The following is a 22,486-nucleotide window of genomic DNA, read 5'->3' on the forward strand; positions in this document are numbered from 1 at the left end:
TGGTGTCGGGGGCCATGCTGCTGCTCAAGCGACAGCTCAGCCTGGACGCGCTGTGGCAGGAGCTGCTGGTGTCCAGCACGGTGGGAGCGGCCGCCGTCTCGGCGCTGGCCGGCGGGGCCCTCAACGGCGTCTTCGGCCGCCGCGCCGCCATCCTCCTGGCCAGTGCCCTCTTCACTGCAGGCTCCGCGGTGCTGGCCGCGGCGAACAACAAGGAGACGCTGCTCGTCGGCCGCCTGGTCGTGGGGCTCGGCATCGGTGAGTTCGGGCTCCGCGGAGGGCGGCCCGGGACCCAGGCGTCCCGCCCGTGACCCAGGACCCTTTTGCTCCCCTGGGGGTCCCTGTCGGGTCTCGTCGGGTCTCGAGAATCCTCCACTTTTCTTGCTTCCGGAGCCCAGCTGTTTGTCAGTCCGGCTTCCAGGGCTCCCCCGGGGGGGAGTGGGTTCGCCCCCCGAGCCCACGTGGAATCTTCCATCGCCCACTGACCAGGCAGTCAGCGTGGTGGTTGCTCCCATCAGCACTTCCAGGAGTGCCGCTGATCACAAGCTTTTCCCTTGATCCAGCCTAACCTGATGCCTCTCCTTGAGCTTACGAGGGTCTCTACTTTCTTGCACTCCTCCTCTTTATTTCTTCACTGCCACTCTCTGTACTTTTCTTTTTAACCCGGCACCCAGTCATAAAGTCACAGTAAGATCATTTTTAGTTAAGTGATTCTGGACTATAAAACTGTTTTTTTGCTACCTCTCCCCTTTTTCCTTTCTCTAGTCGTTTGTCTTTAGATGGAGTATTATTTTCTCTCCTTTTTGTGCTTTTTTCTTTTTAGGTGATCCACTGCTAAGAGTCATGTTTTTGAGCTTTTTGTATTGCCTTTCAACTTCCATCCTTTTCCCAAATGAATTTCTTGCTCCTCTGTTTTTCTGACTTTTTCCTTGAAATCCATATTCACCCATTCTCTCTCTTTTTTTTTTTTTTTTTTTTTTTTTTGCCTCTCCTGCTTTCCAGTTGGGCACCAAATTATCTATTAAAGGTCATGTTCACTTCCTAAATTTATTTAGGAACTACTCCAACTGTGGATAAATGCCGAGCAAGATAGATGTTTGCAATTTACTGTAAGAAAAAAAAAGGGGGGGGGGGGGTAAGGTTCCCCTGGCCTTGATTTTTTTCAGCCTGGTTGCTGAACAGGGGAGGTACAGTTGGCAAGTTTGTGGCAGAGGAAGCTGTTTGGAATGTGCTCGGTATTATTAGAAAGTACTTTTGTGGGCAAGTGGTGGGTTGTGACTTAAATCTCACTAGTAGTTTTTCTAAGACACACTGCTGATGCTTTTTTAATGTTTCATTTCGTAATTCAGTTTTTTGTTTCCCTTAGGGTGCTGTGAAGTATTTCTTCCCTGTGGCTGGGCTTGATGAAAGCACTTTAAACCTGGGGCTGCTGCTGATTTGTACATTCGCCACTTGTTTGATGTTGGTGTTTTTTTTACCCTTTTACCTTGATGGCTCAAGGGGGAAGCCGACTTCATTTATTCAACTCCTCTTGTCGGAACCATGAGCCTAAAACCCAGCTCACTGCACTTTGTATCCAAATTCTGTCTACTGACCTTTTGTTTTTTATACTGTTAATTAGTGAAACAGGACAAGGCTGTCAGTACAATTTCAGCACATATAGTCCAAAATGACAAAAAAGTTCAGCTGAAATTAAACCTCTTTGTATGGAAACAACCTGTGCTGTCAAGACCCTTCATTAGATAATCTCCCTTTAAAGTCAAATGACTGGACCAGGATTCTTAGCATCCTCAGCATTGTCTGCTTGTGACACCCGGACCTTTTTGGTTTTTTTCTAACATAAATAACATACTTTTAGGTAGCAAGATTTGTTCAGTAAACCTGAATCTTTATTTGTGATATCAAAATTGAATAATGTTTGGAGGAATCTCTAAATAAAGCTCCTAGTGTTCAGCTATGGCAAACATCGGATAAAAATCTGGGTATTATGTTACTCTTTTATCTGATGGGAAAATTGAGCCCCTGTTGTGTGTAAGGTCCCCTTCCTTCCAGACGTGAGAACAGTGAGGAGAGGTTATACTCCAGTAAGGGTGGCAAGATGGGATTGAAGCAAGGTAGAACTTGCTAAGCTCCATAAGAGAATTCAGAGAGGGTATGGTTATCCCCAGCAGAGGGAAGCCAGAAGCTCTTACTGATGGAAATGACATGTTGACACATGAGGACCAGTTTAACAGTAGGAATGAGGACAGGACCTCAGCAAGGGAATGGATAAAGAAGGAAAGCCTAGGGCATGTTTGGGGAACAAGGTGGATACAACGAAGGATAAAGCAGGAGACTAAATAGGAAATGTTGGTGTGCAAGAACCGTGGGGGCCTTTCCCTCTTACAGCCACTTAATGTGGTCTCTGGTCTGGTTGGCTGAACTATGAGGCTCAGTTTGGGAAATGGTCCTGATTCAGTCCAGGTGTGGCCTATCTCACTTCTGGAACACACCCCCCACAGAATAAAAACCCTAATGCCAAGTTTTGTAAAAGCCCTCTTCATTACAAAATAAATCTTCTAAGGTCACAACAGGCTTTAACATTAAGAAACAAAATAAAAAAAACAAACAAACAAAAAAACCTTTGTATTAGGATCTGTGCAAAAAGCACGTAGTTGTACATGTAAAATCCTTAAGGCTCACAAAGAGAAGTCAAGAATTATTTTTAGCTACAAGGAAGTGGGTCCCCAGGACGAGCATTTTTGAGGGACACAATCTGGATTAATTTCATACTGTCATTTTTTTTTTTTTTTTTTTTTTTTTTTTTTTTTGTCTTTTTCCGTGTCCGGCAACGGATCGCAACCCTCAGTGTTGCCCCCGCACCGGACCGGGGACCGGCAACGGGACTGCAACCCCCGGCGCTGCTCCCGCGCCTCGCTCAGCCAGTGAGCGGGAACCGGTCTGTATGTGGGATCCGAACCCTCGGGCGGGAGCGCCGCCGCGCTTCCCAAGCGGCGCACTATCCAGTGCACCACCGGGCCGGCCCATACTGTCATTTTTTAAGTAGTTAAATTTTATATGCGGTCAGGGTTTTGTTGTTTTTGTCCTTTTGATACTTAGTAAGTGTTGATGAATAACAAAATGTGGCTTGTACCTTTTTCAGACAAGTTTGCTGTGGTAACTTCTTTCCTCCACAAATTTATCTGTGGTAAATATAAGGCCCATGGGGACAGGGATTTTGGTTAATTTTGTTCACTGGCAATTAGGATGTATTCTTGGCCCACAGGAGACACTTATTGAATAAATGAATGAATGGTGAGCAGAAACATTAAAAGAAATTCTGTTGCAGGTAGGGTACCACTTTAAGATAGGATTGTTCTTTTAAAAGCAAAAATAGTCCATTATCAAAATGTTCGAAAAGGCCACGTAAGGGTTTTAGTTGTCATAGTTTAATGAAGTCATTCATTTATCCATTCAACAAATGCTAACTAAGCTTCCTTCTGTCAGATTTGGGGTAGGCGGTAATTAAATAGATAAAAATCCCACTTAGGGATGTTCATTCTATAATGGAGCAGAAAGACACATAAGCAATTACAGTACAATGGAGTTTTCTCAAAAGTGTCAGAGGAAACACGGAAGAGTGGGCAATTGATTCATTTGGGAAGAGTAAATAGAACACAGGATTAAGGAAGGTTTTACAGAAACGGGTATTTAAACTGGGGTTTGAAGAGTGAGTAGGAGTTCAGCACATAATGTAAATGATGTAGACAGAGCTGGTTCGTGCTTATTTCTTGCTTTACTATGTACTAGGCACAGTAGTAGTACTTTACATATGTTATCTCATTTAATCTTCCTAATGCTGTGAAACATCCCCATTTGGTGGATGTGGAAACCGTTAACAGCAGCTAAATGACAGTGTCACTGATACAAAGTCAGGATTTAAAAAGCAAAAGAGTTTTTTGCTCTTTCTGTTACCATACTGGGCATTGAAGGTGCAGTTAACAGCAGGTGTAAAGACACAGAAAAATCAAAGCAGTGTTTGAAGCATAGGTGAGTGAGGGGTGGTGATGGGGTGGTCATGAGCCTGGGATGTTTTTTGGGGGGTTAGGCTGAATAGGGTCTATGAGGCTATGCTTACGCAGGGCAGTCATTGGAGGGTTTTAACTGTAAATAATATAATCAGATAAAACATCCCTTGACTTTGATTTAAACTTTTTTTTTTTCTTTTCCCATTCTGCTTTTAAACTCTTTTACCTTCTTCCTCAAACCTTTTTGCATCTTTGAAATTTCTAGTGTTAGAAATCCTTTGCTGAGATACTTATTACAGGATGGATAAAGCATTGCATGTGGCCATGAATTTCTGACATAAGAAGAGTCAGTGTGCCCTTCAACAGAAACCTTTGAAAAAGATAGATACCAAGCACTAGATTGTAGTTGTTAATCTGTGTTAATTGAATCACATAGTAAAAGATGGAAGGATAAAAAATCAGGAGTATTCATATTTGTTTTGGCTTGAGAGTTCAGTTTTCTTTATTAGTTACAACAAAATTAGTTTATTGAGTGCCTGTTGTAAATAGGGCATTATTTTAGGTTTTGTGTCACTAGGGGATCCTTTGGTTCCTCTTGTTTATTTAGTTCCTATACTTGACCTGAATCCCAAGACCAGACTTTCTCCGTTGTCCCTGCCTACTTATCATGACCACCTGAACTTTTTAAACATAAGATTCAAATTTTAAATAGGGCACAAATTTTTGATCCCAGAAATCATTGTATTTTAATTGGGTAATCTCATTTTGTATGTATTTTTTTCATGATCCAATTTTGGAGGTATTTGTTTAGCAGTATAGTACCTGTAGTCAAGGTTTTAAAGTTTGGTTAGTCACAGTGGGAAAGAAGGTATGTGAGTTTGCTCAGGTTTTCTTTATTTTATTTTCTGTGACCTTATATCTCTCATGCATAACACAAAAAATAGTCTAAAAAGGGCACATTACAAGAACACAGTACTGTTTTCACTATTAGCATATAAGTATACAATCAGCCAAAAAGCATACAAATTAGCCCTTTCTCTTTGGCGTGGCATTTACTCTACTGTTCATTATAAGTGGTGGTTTACTGTTTGTGTAGGTAATATCAGGAAGTCTCTAAATTCTGATATTCAACAATGTTCAGAACCTTTACTGAGCATTGACATATCAATTTATTCAGCGCTGGATTTGTCGAATTAGTCTTAGATTTACATCAGTTTCTACTCTGATACACTCTGTTTCAATACTCTCTCTACTGGAACACAATTTGTAGCTGCATATTATAGCTTGTAATTGGTATATTATGGCCTGTTGAGTATTATTTTTAGAAATACCACACTTTTTTCAAACATCCCTTTGAAGTCTTATTTCTTAATACAAAGCAAATGTAACATCTTGTTTGATCAAAACATCATGCTTTATTGAAATTAATGTCAATAAAGAATTTTATTTAAGACAAGCCTGGTTAGCCAGAAGCAGTCAGATTTTCAAATAGTTAATAAGCTAATGTAAATTACTTGGGGGGGGGGTCAAATTTGTTTTTCTACATTTTTCCCTCTAAATTCTTTCTGTTTGTTTTTAAAGCAGGTTTCTCTATTGGGTTTATGCTCCCTACTGGTGTGAAACTGACATGTGAAATAATGCTACCTTTGACTTGGAAATTTTCTTGTTTTATTCACTTTAACAGTTTCATTCCCTTCCTCCCCTTTTCTGTCTGGTGGTGTAGGGATTGACATTGCAGGGCGAGAGTGAGGATTATTACCTAATTACATTTGCCTAGTAGTGTTGCAACACCCACCTCAAGTGAGTTGTAAGTAAGATGACATAAGGCTGTTAACATGAGTTATATGAAGTCATTCATGCGGCTTCTATAGAAAACATTGCTCTTTTTCATTCGCCCATATTTCCCTTTTCTTTATTGTAAGCTCAAAGTAAGAACACAAAATTAACTGATTTCATACTAATGTCTTTAGTTTGAACACCTCTAATGATGCAGATAGAACCTGCTACTAGAATTCAAATAGCAAGCAATCTTTGCCATGTTTACCCAAAAGCACGAGTCTGATTTTCTTTTCCTTTCTCTAATTCAACTTGATTCCTTTGTATGTCCTTTCTGTCTACAAATTTTTTCATGTGTTTACCTTTCTTTTTCCTTTGACTATCAGAATCAATAAATAGTTGGAATACCTTTGTTCTAACAGTAGCTGTTGCTAATAGCAAAATTTCTTTTGTCAGGAGGAAAATCTGTACTCACTAGGAAATCCTTAAACTTTTTCCACATTTAAAACTTAATTTCCTTGAATATATGTAGAGAGAGAGAAAAAAAGTTTTATAGGTATTTCTAAACTCAAGTTGGGAGTATTACACGCTTTCTATTTAGGCTTTTTATTAAATATTAGCACCACTGTTTGAAATGGTATGATCTGCAGTATGTGTCAAAGGCCACATGGCAGGAGCCTTGTTTCACAGCAAGTGTGACAGTGGGTTGCCACTGAGTGGTGGCACAGGTATTATTCTTTATCTGATTTCAGCATGTTCCTGTCCTACGCTGGGAGGAGTCTAGGCAGTCACTCTTTGTGGCAGAATGTGAATTAGCAATCATTTTAGCTGCCCACGCCCTGGAAATATTACCTAAGATTTGTGGAGTGGGTACTCTTCTAAACATTTTGCATATGGTAATTCACATAGTGACCCAGTGAGGTAATACTATTACCTTAATTTATTTTAAGATAAGGATGTTTAGGCAGAAGGAAAGGTAACTTTCTCTGGTCACAAAACTACTGGGTGGAGCCAGAGTCTACACCCAAGAAGTCGGCTTCAGTCTGTCTGTGTGACACTCTGTGACACTTCTCCCTGAAACTGGCACACTTATTCTTTACCATGCTGTGTCACGTGAACATTACATGTTTGTGTTAGCACAATTTTTTTATTGTGGTAAAAAACACATAATATTAAATTTACCATCCTAACTGTTTTCAAGTATACAGTTCAGTAGTGTTAAGTTTATTTACATTGTTGCACAGCAGATCTCTAGAACTTTTTCTTCTTGCAAAACTGAAATTTTGCCTATTAAACATTAATTCCCCCTCCTCCAGCCCTTAGCACTAACCTTTCTACTTTCCACTTCTATGATTTTGACTACTTTAGGGACTTCATATAAGATGCTTGTTTTTTTCTATTGAAAGTGGCCATCCTAATGGATGTGAGTTTTGATTTCCAGTTCTGTTATGATTAGTGATGTTGATCTTTTCATATGCTTTTTTTGGCCATTTGTATGTATTCTTTGGAAAATTGCCTCTTCAAGTCCCTTACCTATTTTTTTCATCAGGTTTTTGTTGTTTGTAGAAATTTCTTATATATTCTAAATATTAACCCCCTTATCAGATACATTATTTGCAAATATTTTCTCCCATTCCATAGGTTGCCTTTTCACTCTGTTGATTATTTCCTTTGATGTGCAGACACTTTTAAGTTTGATGTCGTCCCATTTGTCTCTCTTTGTTTTTGTTGCCTGTGCTTTTGGTGTCATATCTAAAAAATCACTGCCAAATACAGTGTCTTGAGGCTTTTCCCTTTTATTTTCTTCTAGGAGTTTATAGTTTTTGGTCTTACATTTTGGTCTTTAATCTGTTTTGAGTTAATTTTTGTATATAGTGTAAGTTAAGGGTCCATCTTCATTCTTTTGCATGTGGATATCCAGTTTTCCCACCATTAGTAGAAGAGGCTATCCTTTCCCCTGAGCATTACTTTTAAAATATGAGTACTTCAAAAAGTTCGTGGAAAAATGGAATTAAAAGATAATATAAATTTTTGAACACTCCTCGTACAGACTTGTAAGTGTTCAGAGTTTTCCAAGAACACTTCCATGGCATGTATCAAGGAGTGACAAGGAGGAAAGCAAAACTGGCTGGACCGTTTCTTTCCCTTGCTATGGATGCCTGTAATCAGGGCTGTTGTGTTACACTGCTGCAGGGGGGTCCATTCACACTGTATTTGCCCTAGAGGGGGTGCAGTCAAATGGAACACAGTGAACACGGGGCCCCCAGGAGTTGGACAACACAAAAGTCCTGCCTGTGATGCAGCAACTAAAATGTAAAAAATGCTTTTTTTTTGTCTTTTCCCTTTAAGTTTATGGTATTCTCTCTGTTTAGAATGTGCTTTTCTGTACTACTCGTTAACCATTTTAGCATTAAAATCTAACAATAATTTCATTTCTCTTGTTGTAAAACAGTGTTAGGGTGATGATGGATGTGGCTACACCTAATAACAAGAGCTAACATTTAGTGATAGCCAGGCATTCTTACATGCATTAACTCATTTCATTTCCAAAGCAACCCTATTTTCTAACTGTTATAACACTCATTTTAGAGACTTGGAAACTGAGGCACAGAGTGGTCATTTGACAAAGGTTACACAGCTTGTATGTGAATGTTTAACAAACATTGATGCTTTACTTTGCCAAATATCAAATCATTTAATCCTCACAATTCCCCTACAAGGCAGGTATTATCCCTGTTCCCTGTACCTCCTGTCTCACAGGTATTTACTGAGTGATGGTGATTCTGGGTGCTAGAGAGACAAAGATAAAAATTGTCCCTGTTCTTAAAAGACTTAAGTCTGTGGGGAAGACAGATGTGAGAGCACAGTCACATGTTGCTAAGTATCCATAGGATGTTTGGTCCTCATTCCTGTTCAGCTTTATCATGAAATCTTTCTCAATGGCCTCTGCTAAATGTCAGCACTTTCTCAGAACCACATGCATGACATTTGACTACTTTATTCATTTTGACGTATCTTTTTTTGAGCGTGGCTCACATCTCCCCAGTAGACCAGAAACTCTTGGGGGTTAGGTAATTAGCCATTAATTGTATTTATATTCTCCCACTGCACTTAGTACCATACTTTTTACATATTAAGCTTTTACATGTGTAGCAAACCAAGGAATGCATAAAAGTAATACCTAACAGAATCTTGCTATAATTGAATACTAGAAACATAGTGATTAAGCTTGAGGCCTCTGACTCCACACTGCCTGGGCTCACACCATGGCCAGCTGCTTACTAGCCAGGTGACTGTGTCAAATTACTTAATCTCTTGTGCTTCAGTTTCCTCACCTGTAGAATGGGGATAACACCTGCCTTGTAGGGGAATTATGAGGATTAAATGATTTGATATTTGCAAAGTGCTTTCACTGTCCCTGGCAAATAAAGCATCAATGTCTGTTAAACGTTTACATACAAACTGTGTAACCTTTGTCAAATGACCACTCTGTGCCTCAGTTTCCAAGTCTCTTAAATGAGTGTTATAACAGCACTTAGAAAATAGGGTTGTTTTGGAAATGAAATGAGCTAATGCATGTAAGAACACTTGGCTATCACTAAATGTTAACTCTTGTTATTAGGTGTAACCACCTCCACCATCACCCTAATACCTTTTTACAACAAGAGAAGTGAGGTTATTATTACATTTTAATGTTAACATAATGGGTGGAAAAAACACAAATTCAGTGACTCCCACTATACTCTCTCAACACACTTCCGACAGAGATGTGTGGTGATTTCTCCCCACCAGCAAGCAAGCAAGCAGTTCTGCCTCGGGCACCAGCTGGTGTCCTCCAATTCAGTTCCAACACTATCTACTTAAAGACAGCATCAGAATCCACAGATTGAGGGCTCAGTCCCTAAGACTGCCCCCCACTTCTGATGCCAGTCACAAGCACCAGATTGCTTTACCTGTGCTTCTGACTGACTGGGTATAAATTGGGTTATACGCGACCCCCTCCTTGGGTTCAATTAATTTACTAGAGCGGCTCACAGAACTCAGGGATATACTTAACGTTTGCATGTTTATTCTAAAGATATTACAAAAGTTACAGATGAAGAGATTCATAGGGTGAGGTGTGGGGGAAGGCTGCGCAGAGCTTCCATGCCCTCTCTGGGTGTGCCACCCTTCAAGAACCTCCTTGTTTGTGTTCAGCTCTCTGGAAGCTCTCTGAACCTTGTCCTTTTGGGTTGTTATGGAAGTTTCATTGGGTAGGCATGATTGAAGCAGGACAACTGTGTAGAAATATGATTGGACAAAAGGGTATGATCTGATACAAATGGATGGAGTAGGGAAACCCAGCAAGGCCCTTTGGTTCAGATGCTTCTTGGCCTTTCTGTGCAGCATTCCTACCTCTCAGGTATGGGGCAAGACCCCTCCTGAAGTGGCAGTCTTACCACCTACAACCAGGGTAGGTCAGAAAATTTTTTCTATGGCCAGTTCAAAGGCAGAAAGTCAGGGGAAGATTATAGAGTTCTGCCTTGAGCAGCCAGAACCACGGATGAAAATCAATATATATACTATATATCATAATAACACCCATACCTAGTAACCAATGTGTAAAAATTCCATAATATAAATTGGACAAACTTGGAAGACAGAATAATTTAAAAGTGGGACAGTACTGTCTTTGTAGTGTTCAGCTTATATTATATAAGATTTACTTCCAGCAAAATAGGTGAAGTTTTGAAATGGGTCTTAAAGAAGGTTATAAACATAGGTGGACTGAGAGCAGTGTACTTTCCTGGTGAGGGAAGTGGGAATTGATCCATGTAAAGCATTGAGGTGAGCAGTTTTTCTTGATGTGGAGGGGTTGAATAAGAAAGTGACAATGTGAATCTTTATTAGGTATAATCTTGGCCAGTAGTAAGGGACCAGTTGGGACTGTGATATTAGATTTGTCTTAGACTGTAATTATTTTATTTGCCAATTTATAGACAATATTTCAGTTCCCGGTGGAAAAGATATCTGTGTTTCAAGAGGCAAAGAACGAATAATTTTAATAAAAAACTTGAAAGTGATAGCTTTGGAATACAAAGAATTGTAATAATGGAAGCTTTCATATGAAACTCCATTAATCATATTTTGGGCCTAGTTTATGACTTCACGTCAGGAACTCATTCCTTGCAACATAGAGAGAAAATTGGAAACTAAAGTTGCATGCATGGTATTCAAGGACTAAACATTTGCCATTTAATATTTGATTAGCAACTACTTGTAACTTTGAAACAAATATATAGTGACTGAAAATGAGTTGCAAACACATAACTGTGGGTTAAAATATTCTTGAAATATAGGCATCATTATAAATTAATATTAAGGTTGCATCAGATACAGTTATAGCCATTTTACCTAATTTTAATATGTACTATAGAGTCATAAGGAAAATGGCCTCTAGATCTCTTTTATCCACTCTTTTTGGGTGGTCAGGTATATTCAGTATAATGTGACCATCTGTGATTTTGTAGGTAAGATAGCATGGGTGTCTGAACTATCTCAGAGGTCGTGCACGGCCCACAGGCCTCCAGCCCACCAGGCAGTGAAATTGATGAGGCTGGAAAACGTGCAAGAACACACACAAAACCAAAACTGTTCGAGTCCTTTGTCATGCTTGAGAATAAGTTTTTTGGCATTCTTATAAAATCTTTTATTATATTCACTCCTACCCTAAGTCAGGGAAATATTTAGGATTTTTAAGAGTTTACTATTTGTCTTCCACTTGTCTATCCTTTTTTTTAATGGTTTCTGATGTTAAAATTCGTTCAATATGTTTTTGTTAAACACTGCAAAGAATAGAGAGTTCTAATAGTATGTAATTTTTTCCTGGAATCGACTCTTTATCTATGTAATGCTTTACTTAAAGGCAGCTAAATGGAGGTATTGCAAAAAGTCAAGTTATGGTAGACCCTAAAACAAAGCCCATTTTTAATGCTATGTGTGTATGTGTTTTAGGCGTATTCACTCATTAACCTGGAAGGTTAGCATTTTCCTTAATTTAAGAATGAATTAAAGGAAGTGTAGAAAGGTTAGTTCAATTCGCACTATCAGTGACAGTGCTGAGATTAAACCTAGATTTCTGATCAAGGACCAGTGTGTGCTCCACCTTTCCATTATATGATAAATCCAGTTCTTGATTGTGAAAGCTAAATACAGTCACGGTGATAATATTTCCTACATTAGTATATATAAGAGGTCTTCAAAAAATTTATGGAAAGATTCATATTCTTCTGTTTTTTTCCATAAACTGTTTGAAGTGCCTTTGTATAGTTAATGCACTAATAATTAAAATCTCAATAAAATACTTTCTAGAATTTAACAAAATGATTGTTGGAGGAACAGTAATGAGAGGAACTATAGGTAAAAAGTAATTACTGCAAATAAATTATATATGACGTATATATTATATGTGGTATAAATATATATTATTAAAACCTGGAAAGGATGAATGGAACAAAATAAAAATTCCAGTGATATATCCAACTATTTGTGAGAGTTTCATGCTGAGCAAATCATATTAAGACAAGAGGGAAAAAAATTAAGTAATTAAGAAAGGAAATAATATGAATAAAAATAATGTAAATGAAATTTAGCTCTTATAGTCTCATTAATATCATATTGGTTTAAGAGTCTCTAAAGTTTTTTAAAAAATAGAAATGGAATGATTTTCTTTTTCTTTTTAATCTATATATCAGGGATGTCTTTATTATAATGTTTAAAACCTTCAAACAGAGGTTTTAAAAGCAAGGTGATGGATTGGAAAATACTGTGTTAAATTTATTTACCTAAAGGAAAATATATTTATGCTCAAAGAATATTAAATAGTATATTTACAGCAAGAGAAAATACAGGGAGTAAATAAACTCTTGGAGAATTGTTAAGCCTTGTTAATAATTAGCAGTGAACAATAAGCGAACATCATATTTACCAAAGTAGTGAATTAGAAAAACTTAGAGCTAGTTGTTCCCTGGGAAAATATGATGACTTATAGATTTTCTGGTTGTGAAATAAATTGGAGTAATTTCCTATAGAGAATATCCTAGATAATAACGAGACATGCTTGATGTGTTTTATTCATTTGTTCATTTACTTATTCATTCAACAAACTTATTTGGAATTGCTGATACATATTAGATACCAAAGTAAATACTTGGAACACAGAGGTTAATATGGCAAGGTTTATGCTCTTGGAGTACATTTGTAAAACTGCTAATAATTTTTTTATCTAAAATTTTCACTTAAGGGATAAGGAAATAAAAACTTATTTTGCATAAAGGCATATATAGATGTACAATACATAATTTAAAGAAGCCGGGGGAACCTCTAACTGTCCAGTGTTTGGGAAATGATTAGGTGGACCGTGGTTAAGTGGTAGAACATTACATTTCCATTGCATTTGAAAATGTGTAGACGTTAGATACATATAAAATCCACAAATGGTAAGCCCAAAGAATAAAACTTACTTGTATGGACACATTGATTGCAACTAGTTAAAAAATTACAGCTTGATGTTGAGTTTGGAAGAAGGTATAAAGTTGTATGTTTAGTTTACATATGGAAAAAATGTTCTTTACTTTTTTATTAATTTTCCCTTTATATGTGCCATTATAACTTTACTTGGAATTCAGATTTTTGTTCAAAATACACAGACACATATATTGCAAGACTCCAGCAACAGATTTTTTCCAAACTAGATTTTACCTCTTACTCTGCGGAATGAAGTTTTTAAGAAATGGTGACAAAAATGTTATAAAGAATCTAATCATATGAAAGTTGTGTGGGTGTTGTTCTCCCGAGGTTTTAACTCATTGTGTGAATTAGCAAGACCTCTTGATGTATGAAGTACATTTCTTGGATCTTATTATTTTGTGTATCCAGGAAAGCATCAGCAGCTCCAACCCCACACTCCCTCATCTCCTTTGCATTTCCTCAGCTGTCCCTGCCTGCACCTTGTTCAGAGGCTGTCTTCCTCCTGTCCCTGTGGATGAACTGTCGTGCTCCTGGTTAAGGCCAGCCCCTCTCCTGTTCAAAGCTATTTGCCCTTTTCTTTTACCCATCTTCCTGCTTTGCCTGCCATCCTGCACACACCAGGTAAGAGCATTTCTTGTGGTGCTCAGACCAAAAGCCTTTGGAGTTGTTTATTATCTCCCATGCCCCACATCCAATCTGCTAGGAAATCCCTTGAAACTATCTTCTAATTATATCTAGAATCTATTTCTCATCACTTCTACTGCTGTCACCCTGATCCAAAATCCCACCTCTCATTTGCAGTATTGCAAGTCTCTTAAGTGTTCACCCTGTCTTTTTCTCAATTCCTCTGCCTTCTCTACACATGACAACCAGAATGATTCATTTAAAATAGAAAGCAGATCATGCTACTTATAGTCAAAGCCCCTTGGAAGCTCCCCTTCTCACTCAGAGTAAAATCCAGTAGTCTGCAGCACCACTCATGATCTCATCCTCCCCGCTTCTTTGACTTTCCTTCCTACTCCTGTTCCTTTCCTCCTGCCCCAGCTGCCCCAGCCTCTAGGATCACACTAGTCGTCCTTCCAGGCCTTTTCACAGCTGTTTGTTCTGCTGGGAAGGCCCTCCCCAGATATCCACAGAACTCTTTCCCTCGTCTCTTTTGTGTTTCCTCAAGCGTCTCTTCTTAGTGATGGCTTCCTTGATCACTGTGTTTAATGTTGCAACCCCCACCACTGGCACTACCTACTCTCTCTGCTTAATTTTTCTTGGTAGCACTTTTTACCGTCTGATATTTATCTTACCTTTTTCCTATTTGCTTTTTTCCACTAGAGTGTAATCTCCATGAAGGCAAGTTTTTATTTTTTCTGTTTTGTTTAGGGCTGTTCCACCAGTGCATAGTGTATTGCCTGGCACACAGCAACCATCCAGTAAATATTTAATGAATAGATAAAAACTAAAATCTCATAACCCTAGGGAGTAATTTTTGAGCTGAGATTGAATCTGCGCATCCAGGATGTTGTAGGAAATTTGTGGAGTGGATGGCAGTAATTAAATGTTCTCTAGGGTTGCTTCTAACTCAAGTCTGTGGTTTCAAACTTTTTTAAGTAGTTGGGAAAAACAGGTATTATTTTTTAGTAATATAATATTATTATTCAATTAAGACAGTAAGTCTAACACTGTTCTCAGTACCTGGGATGAAATGGATCTCTTCATCTGTCTTGGAAGTCTGAAAAACGGAAGTTTGATTCATGTATGAAAAATGGTCAGACAGGGATGAATTCGTATTAATTACACTTACACATGACAACGGAATCAAGTGGAATGCAAACAAGTGGTGTATATCCTTTCCAAATGCTGCTAATGCTCAATTGTCTTCTCTCTTTCCTGGCAGGAAGATTTGTGGGAAGAGGGATTACTATTCAAAGAGTTGTGGAATTAAAGCAAAGAGCAGAGGGGTGTTGGAGTAGTATTTCACCGAGTTTAAAGAGGCCTAATCGATTTTTTCCTGACCTTCACATCATCTCTCTGGTTTCCGAAATTCAGTGAATCTTTCTTCTGGAGAATGGTGATGTGGAATTTGAAATCTCCTCTTGTTCTCTTCTAGTGACCAACTCATTTTCAAGTTCTATAATAAATTTCATTAAGTAGCTACTGAGCACTTATGTTGGCCCAGGCACAATGCTAGTGGCTTGAGATTAAAAAAAATAAAAGACTCACTTTATTTTCCATTATGGATCTGATTACAGAGCACAAAACATACATGTAAGTGTATTATGGTTATGATAACTTTTTACAGATGGTATTAAATGTATGGAAGTTAAAAAAATAAGTACTATGATTTTGAGGTTGCTTTGATTCTTAAATGATCTAGATTTTAATTCTGGATATAAAAAGTGGGGTTATATTTCAAGTGAAGTGCGTCTGTAACTCTTCATAGCAAATAGAGTGGCACTATCACTAGTCAAAATTGTGATAATTTAAACACTGGGCTTAATATTGCATTTTAAGCTTGTATTTGAATATGACTACTTCAGATAAATGTGGAAACTGAAATTGTCAAACAAAATAATCAAATTATGCTGTGAAGACCTGGCTTGAGTCAGATTTTCTGTTTTACCATTCTAGTTTTTAGTCTTGTAAACCCCTTAATCTCTTCATACTTGTGAAACCATCCTTGCCACCCCAGACAGACTTTATTATGTTCTTCTCTATACCACTTCTATTACTGCCCATATGTGATACTTGTATGTCATCGATGTAGATGGTAATAGAAAAATACACAAGGAACAGTAGTGCAGAGAAAGTAGGACAGAGAAAGGTTGGTAAAGTCTACCTGGAGGTGGCAAGTCAGGTTTCACAAAGAATCTACTCCACAGAGTTCTTGTGTGGGTTAATTGATAAAATATTATCTCTATTAAAAGCTTAGCATAGTTCCTAGTACTTAGTAAATGCTCAGAAAATATTAGCTATTACTGTTACTGTAATTGTGTTTTTATATACCTATGTTTTCTACCATATTCTAAGTTAAAAGTGCAGAGACCATGTCTTATGCCCACCCCTAACTCCTTTTCGATTCCTAAGGTCCAGGCCAGTGCCTAATAGGATGCTGGCACTTATGTTTGATTAATTGATGTGATATTTCTTCCCATTTTATCTCTGTGGGAGATGGACACCAGCATGTATTGGACTGGTAAGCAAAACCAGACTATGCTGAATTAAGTTTTCCTGATATATTAGTAATTAAAACCTCTGTGTGACTATAATCTGAGCATTACTGTATTAGTCATTCTCCAGAGACACAGCACCAATAGGATATATATGAGAAGGGATTTATTAGGGTAATTGGCTCATGCAATTGTGAGGGCTGAAGGGTCTCATGATAGGCTGTCTGCAAACTGGATGCCAGTAGCATGGCTCAGTCCAAGTCCAGAGCCTCAGAACCAGGGAAGCAGATGGTATGATTCTCAGTCCGAGGCCAAAGGCCTGAGAGTTACTGCTGCTAGTGTAAGTCCTGGAACCCAAAAGTTGAAGAGTCCTAGATTCTGATGTCCACATACAGGAGAGAAGAATGTGTCCCAGCTGCAGTGGATAGAGAGATTCACCTTTCCCTCCAATTTTTGTTCTCTCTAAGCCCCCAGTGTATTGGATGTGTTGCCTACATTGAGGGTGGGTCTTTCCCACTCAGGCCCACATGCTGATCTCTTCTGAAAACACCCTCATAAACACACCCAAAAAGATTGTTTTACCAGATTTCTAGATATTCCTTAATCTGATCGGTTTGACACTTAGAATTAACCATTGCAGATAGTATGATTGCAAATGGGTGAATTGCTTAGCTGCACAGTTATAGTTCCTGGCTAAAGAGAGAGAAATTTTGAAATTCTTGTAGGATAATTTGAACCTTGAAGTTTAGGATCTGACAGAAAGAAGTGAAATTAACATCAAATATGTGACATGCCATTATCTTTGTTGCCAGTAGTTAGACAATTTCAACTTTAGTTGAAGTTGAGGCTTTTGTTATTGTGTACCAAAACACAACAAAAGATTCTAGCAATAGGCTTTTAGTTTTAGATTAGATTTCCTCCTTATCCTGTGGAACAAAGTTTTAACAATAATGTCAACATAAATAAATTGTAAAGAATCTAATATTGAAGTGAATGAGTATATTCAGTGAGTTTTTCACTCACTGCACAAAGTATGATCCATAAAGTGGAATTCTGGGATCTGATTTTATGTAATGCAAAGTATCTGCGTGTGCACATCTTTACCAAAAGTCTCTTACTAAAAGATTCTCAGACAGTAACTTTGTTTGCCTTTTCATAAGGTAGTATAAACTAGGCAGAAATATAAAGAACATTATTATGAATGAACAGTTCTTGAGGCTGGGGAAATAAGAATCCACTAGAAGAACAAACCAACCATCAAACAAAAAGCAGTTTATAACCTGATTTAAGGAAAACATGATGAATGTTGGAAAAGAAACACATAATTTTGGAACATTTATTTGGTAATTATGCAGTTATTCAGTATTCATGCAAGAGATTATTATGGTCTGGATCATTTTTAGTCTTAGTCCATTTAGTGCTGCTATAACAGAATACCTGAGGCTGGGTACTTCGTAAAGAAAAGCAGTTATTGGGCTCAGGATTCTGGTGGCTGGAAAGTCCAAGAGCACGGCTTCTGTTGAGGGAGGGTTACATGCTGCATCACAACACTAAAGGCAATCTTGTTTTATAACAACCTGTTCTGAGGAACTAATCCAGGCTCACGAGAAAGAGATGAACCCATCTTAATGATCTAATTACCTCTTAAAGGCACCACCTCCCATCACTGCCACATTGGCCACCAAACCTCAACATGAGTTTTGGTGGGGATGAATCATATTCAGACCACAAAATTTTCAGAATTGTACTTTTCTAAATATAACACCTATTTTCAAATATAAATATACATGTATTAAGCATTCAGAATTATAGTTACTAATAAGCATTAAAACTTTGCATATAGATATCTATTATTGTGGTTAATAGTTAACTTTTATTTGCTTTAAGGGAATATCTGGATGATTGAATGTACTGAAATGAAAAGAATTTGTAAACATGAACTCAAAGCCACTGTCAGTAAATTTTTAAAGAATTTTTAAGCAGTTGTAAAGATTAGGTACCCAGGGATAAGCCATATGAGCACACAGTGCTTTAATTGTTCAAAAGGGAATGAATTCTAGGAATTACAAATCAACAAACATGATATTAGTTTCTGGCAAAATCATAAAATATTATTAAAGTGAAGATTTAGAAGCATTAAGGTAACAGTCCGATTACTAGGAGCTTTTGTGGGTTCACTAGGAATATGCCTTATTAAACTAATCTCATTTTTTTTCTTTGAAAGCATTGCTTCGTTGGTAGATTATCTGGAATTCTCTAGATAAATCATTTGGCATACTCCTTTCATTCAAATTATTTATAGAACATTTACTTTGTGCTAGTGAGCAAAATAAAGTTTAATCTTATGGGGAATACGGTACTGATAACAAGTAATCTCAGAAATTTGGCAAATAAAAAAAGACATGGCTTAGTTGGATGCCTTGCCAGGGTTGAAGGGTAGCCCCAGAAGGAGGTCCCTAATCGTGTGTCACCAAGAGCTCAGTCTTCGTGCTCCATGCATACAAATCTGGGGATCCCAGAGCAAGCTATAAGACTGTCAGATGCTTCATGACAGAGGTAATATTAAAAATAATTTCAAGATACTGAAATGCTGTTAAAGATCAAGAAAAATAAAAATAGGTAATATATTAATATATGCATCGATCTCTATATCTTTTACATTTCAAATATATTTGCATTATTTCCTTTGATCCATATTTAGACTTGACCAACAGGGAGACAGACTCCTTCCAGCAAATGTGCAGTAGAGAGTTTATGGGAGTCTATACGGGTGGGCAGTCTATGTAAGGTACAGAGTGACCTCTGCTCAGGAGTTGAGGGAGATGTCTGTGTTGTGTATAAGCCTGGCTGGAGGGCCTCTGTAGTCCCACGTAATTCTAGATTTCTAAAGGCTTCTTCAGAGATTACAGTTAAGAAGAAGCTTTATCAAATATACAGGGGAACTTGTCCTCTGAATTGAAATAAATATTCTAAGATCTTCAGGATTGCAAACTACTTAAGAGGGAAGACAGTCTCCCTTTTTTGGTAACTTCCTATTAGTGTTTGGTAAACGTTGGCTGGCTCACTGACAACACCTGAGTCATTTTGTTTTATTACTTTTGGCTCCTGTTTGTTAAATTGTCAAATTAACTTTTCTTGAATATATTTTAGGTCTGTTGTCATGAAATCAGGAACATTTTTTTATGTTGTTCTTTTTATAAAGAGAATTTGTAAAGTACAAAGATGACAACTCTGAGAGCCATATGCCTCTGACACCCTCTGCAGAGTGCCTCATTTCTTTTTTGATTCTTTAAATGATTCATCATGTCGTTTGCATGATTCCTCTCAAGACAACCAGTTATTTAGTGTTCTTGAGGTGATTGACTTACCAATAATCCTGTGCTCTTAAGCACATTTTTGGTAAATTTTTCAGTTTCTGAAAATTAGAAATCATTTCTTCACTCTATAATTGTGAATTATTTAGATCAGATATTCAGAGATTAATAGACTCTCAAAACCAGTAGGTGTAGGTTCCATATTACACATTTTATGATGCCAGGATAAACATTCATCGTCAATTTTTTGTGGCTAAAAAAAAATTTCACCAAAGAAATTATCTCGTAAAAGCAAATGCCTACTGTTTTGTCACATACCTCTTCTTGAGCTTAGGCTCCCAGCCCCTCTCCATCTCCTTTTCATCTCCCCTCCCCAACCCCCACCAAACACTGGTGTTTTGTTTTCTCAATCTTATGCAATGTGTGAATACAAGTATTTTTAGAAAGCTTTGTCATGTTTATTGATGTGTAGCATACAATATATGCAGTACGCTTGCTATAGTACGCTTCAAGACGAGACCCTCTAGCTCTTCTGAAACTAGACTGACATCCTCAAATCCCACACAAATATAGCTTCTAGAGCTGTGACAGCTGTTCAGGCGATATTTACCTTTCCTCAAAAGGTAGCCACTGTCAATTATTGACTTCAAAAAAGTAAAAAGGTATTTTGAAAAATTGACAATTCTTCCCCCAAAAGTTGAATGACTAAGCTGAAATTTCTTCTTATTTGGAATTCCTTTTAATATGTGATGTTTAGGTGAGTCAGAAAGATATCAGTTGTAAAACAAAATGGTCTTGTAAAGATCAGTGTTTAAATGTTATGTGTTTCAATGTAGATATTGATAAATGTTCAGATCCTACCAAACAATTTTTTGTGTGTGAAGGAACTGCCAGTTTCTGGATTTACTCTCTTTAACTATTCCCCTTTTGAGCGTCATGTCCTAAAAGAGATATTATACCACTTACTCCTTTTAACTTAATAGAGTAAACATTTTCAGGCCATTTCCCTCCTGTCCTTTCTTCATTCATACAGAAATTTAGTAAACTACAGTACAAGGAAAAACCTGAAGGTTATGAAGAGGTTGTAATGTTCTTTCTGTCTGTAGTTGACTAATTAATTCATCCAGCTTGAGTTGTTCTTCCTGAAAAGTATTACTTCCCCTTAACGTTGTTCAGACACCCTACAGTAATATAGGATTTCTCATTTTACACAAATGGGACTTTAGACACAGGGAGATTAAACAATACACCTAAGGACATACATCCAGTAAGTTGTGGAGGTGAGATTTGAACCCACTTGATTTAGCTCCAGGGTCAGGGTTCTTAACTGTTACACTATGCTGTTTCTCAAGATGGTTGCAAGAATAGCTGTCTGTCAGAGTCATTCTGAGAATTAAATGAGACACTGTCTAAAGTTCTTGGAACAGGGCCTGGCACATAGAGAATATACAATAAATGTTAGCTGCTGTTATTGCATTTTAGTTTCAACATGTCTACCTTGTATGTATCTTGGTGGCATATTGTAAAAAGGATATTAATACTAATTATATTGTGAGTTGTCCCATGAACTTATATAAATTACTGACCCCTTCTGAGCCCTAGATTTTCAGCCTTTATGATAGGGAGAAAGCACTTGAGTGGTTTTGAGTGTTAGGTAGTATTATGTAAGGATAACTGGTACATATAAATCCCTAAATACTGTTGGCTTACTCCTCTCCCTTATGTGATAAAAGTTCCTTAAAGACGGGGATAATGTTTTGTTATTATTTTTGTATTAATCTCAGGGTCTGTTATAGCTCCTGGCACGTAGTAGGTGTTTAGTAAATGCTTGTAGAATAAATGAATGGGAGCATTGGGAAAGAGAAAGAACAGAAGGAAGGACAAACATGGAAATTTTTCTACTGGAAGTAACTTTCTTCCAAGGGGGAAAAAGTTCATTTAAAAGCCAGTGGATCTAAAAACAACTCAGTTTTTTAATTTAAAGATTAAAATGTTCTGATATTTACTTCTAAAGTATTACACAACCACTATTATGACCTGAAGTGATCTTATGACTTAACTGCAGAATGGAAGAAACACAGAGGGAGGTGAAGAGACTGGAGGAGAAAGGAGAGAGTGAGAAAAAGGGTGAGAGGTTCAGTAAGTTCTGTGGAAATGTTACACTCTGAAATTCAAGTTACGCTTTGAGAGTAGCTTCAGAGTCTTAGCACCGATTATCAGGGGCTTTAAAGCCAGTTAGATGATCAACCTTTACTTTGAAAAAATCATTTATTGTTTGCCTTTAAGTCTTTGATGAGTCCTTTCTGAATGGAACTGCATCCAAAGGTGGTGGTGAGGGGTGTGGAAGGTTCAGGAGGGGGTGTGTGTGTGGTTATATCATCAGTAACCAGGGCAAACAACCTGTCTGTGATGAAATCAATCTGAGGACTGGGTACACATTCTCCACCTGCACTGTCAGAGCTACCAAGCAATTGGGAGGCCTATTGATTTTATTTGTCTTTTAAGAACTAGCTTTTGGTTTTGTTGTTTTTCTCTATTGATTTCCTGTTTCCGATTTCATTAATTTCTGTTCCAATTTTACTATTTATCTTCTGCTTACTTTAGGCTTAATTCCTGCTTCTTTTTTAGTTTCCTAAGGTGGAAGCCTAGATGATTTAGATATTTCTTCTTTTCTGATATATATATATATATATATATATATATATATATATATATATATATA

The 22,486-nt window shown here is 37.5% G+C and overlaps 1 protein-coding gene across 1 annotated transcript in view; it reads left to right on the forward strand.

The window, feature by feature from the left end:
- Nucleotides 1-5: 5 nt before the first annotated feature.
- SLC2A13 (solute carrier family 2 (facilitated glucose transporter), member 13) overlaps nucleotides 6-22,486 on the forward strand; it is a gene marked incomplete at its 5' end in the record, with an annotated part of 319,608 nt that continues 297,127 nt past the window's right edge. Inside the window, one exon of the mRNA XM_008567144.1 lies at nucleotides 6-255. Coding sequence (XP_008565366.1) covers nucleotides 6-255 — 250 coding nt within the window. The remainder of the gene's footprint in view (nucleotides 256-22,486) is intronic.

The sequence above is a fragment of the Galeopterus variegatus genome, unplaced genomic scaffold (genome assembly GCF_000696425.1).
Source record: "Galeopterus variegatus unplaced genomic scaffold, G_variegatus-3.0.2 Scaffold297, whole genome shotgun sequence".
NCBI classification, from domain to species: domain Eukaryota; kingdom Metazoa; phylum Chordata; class Mammalia; order Dermoptera; family Cynocephalidae; genus Galeopterus; species Galeopterus variegatus.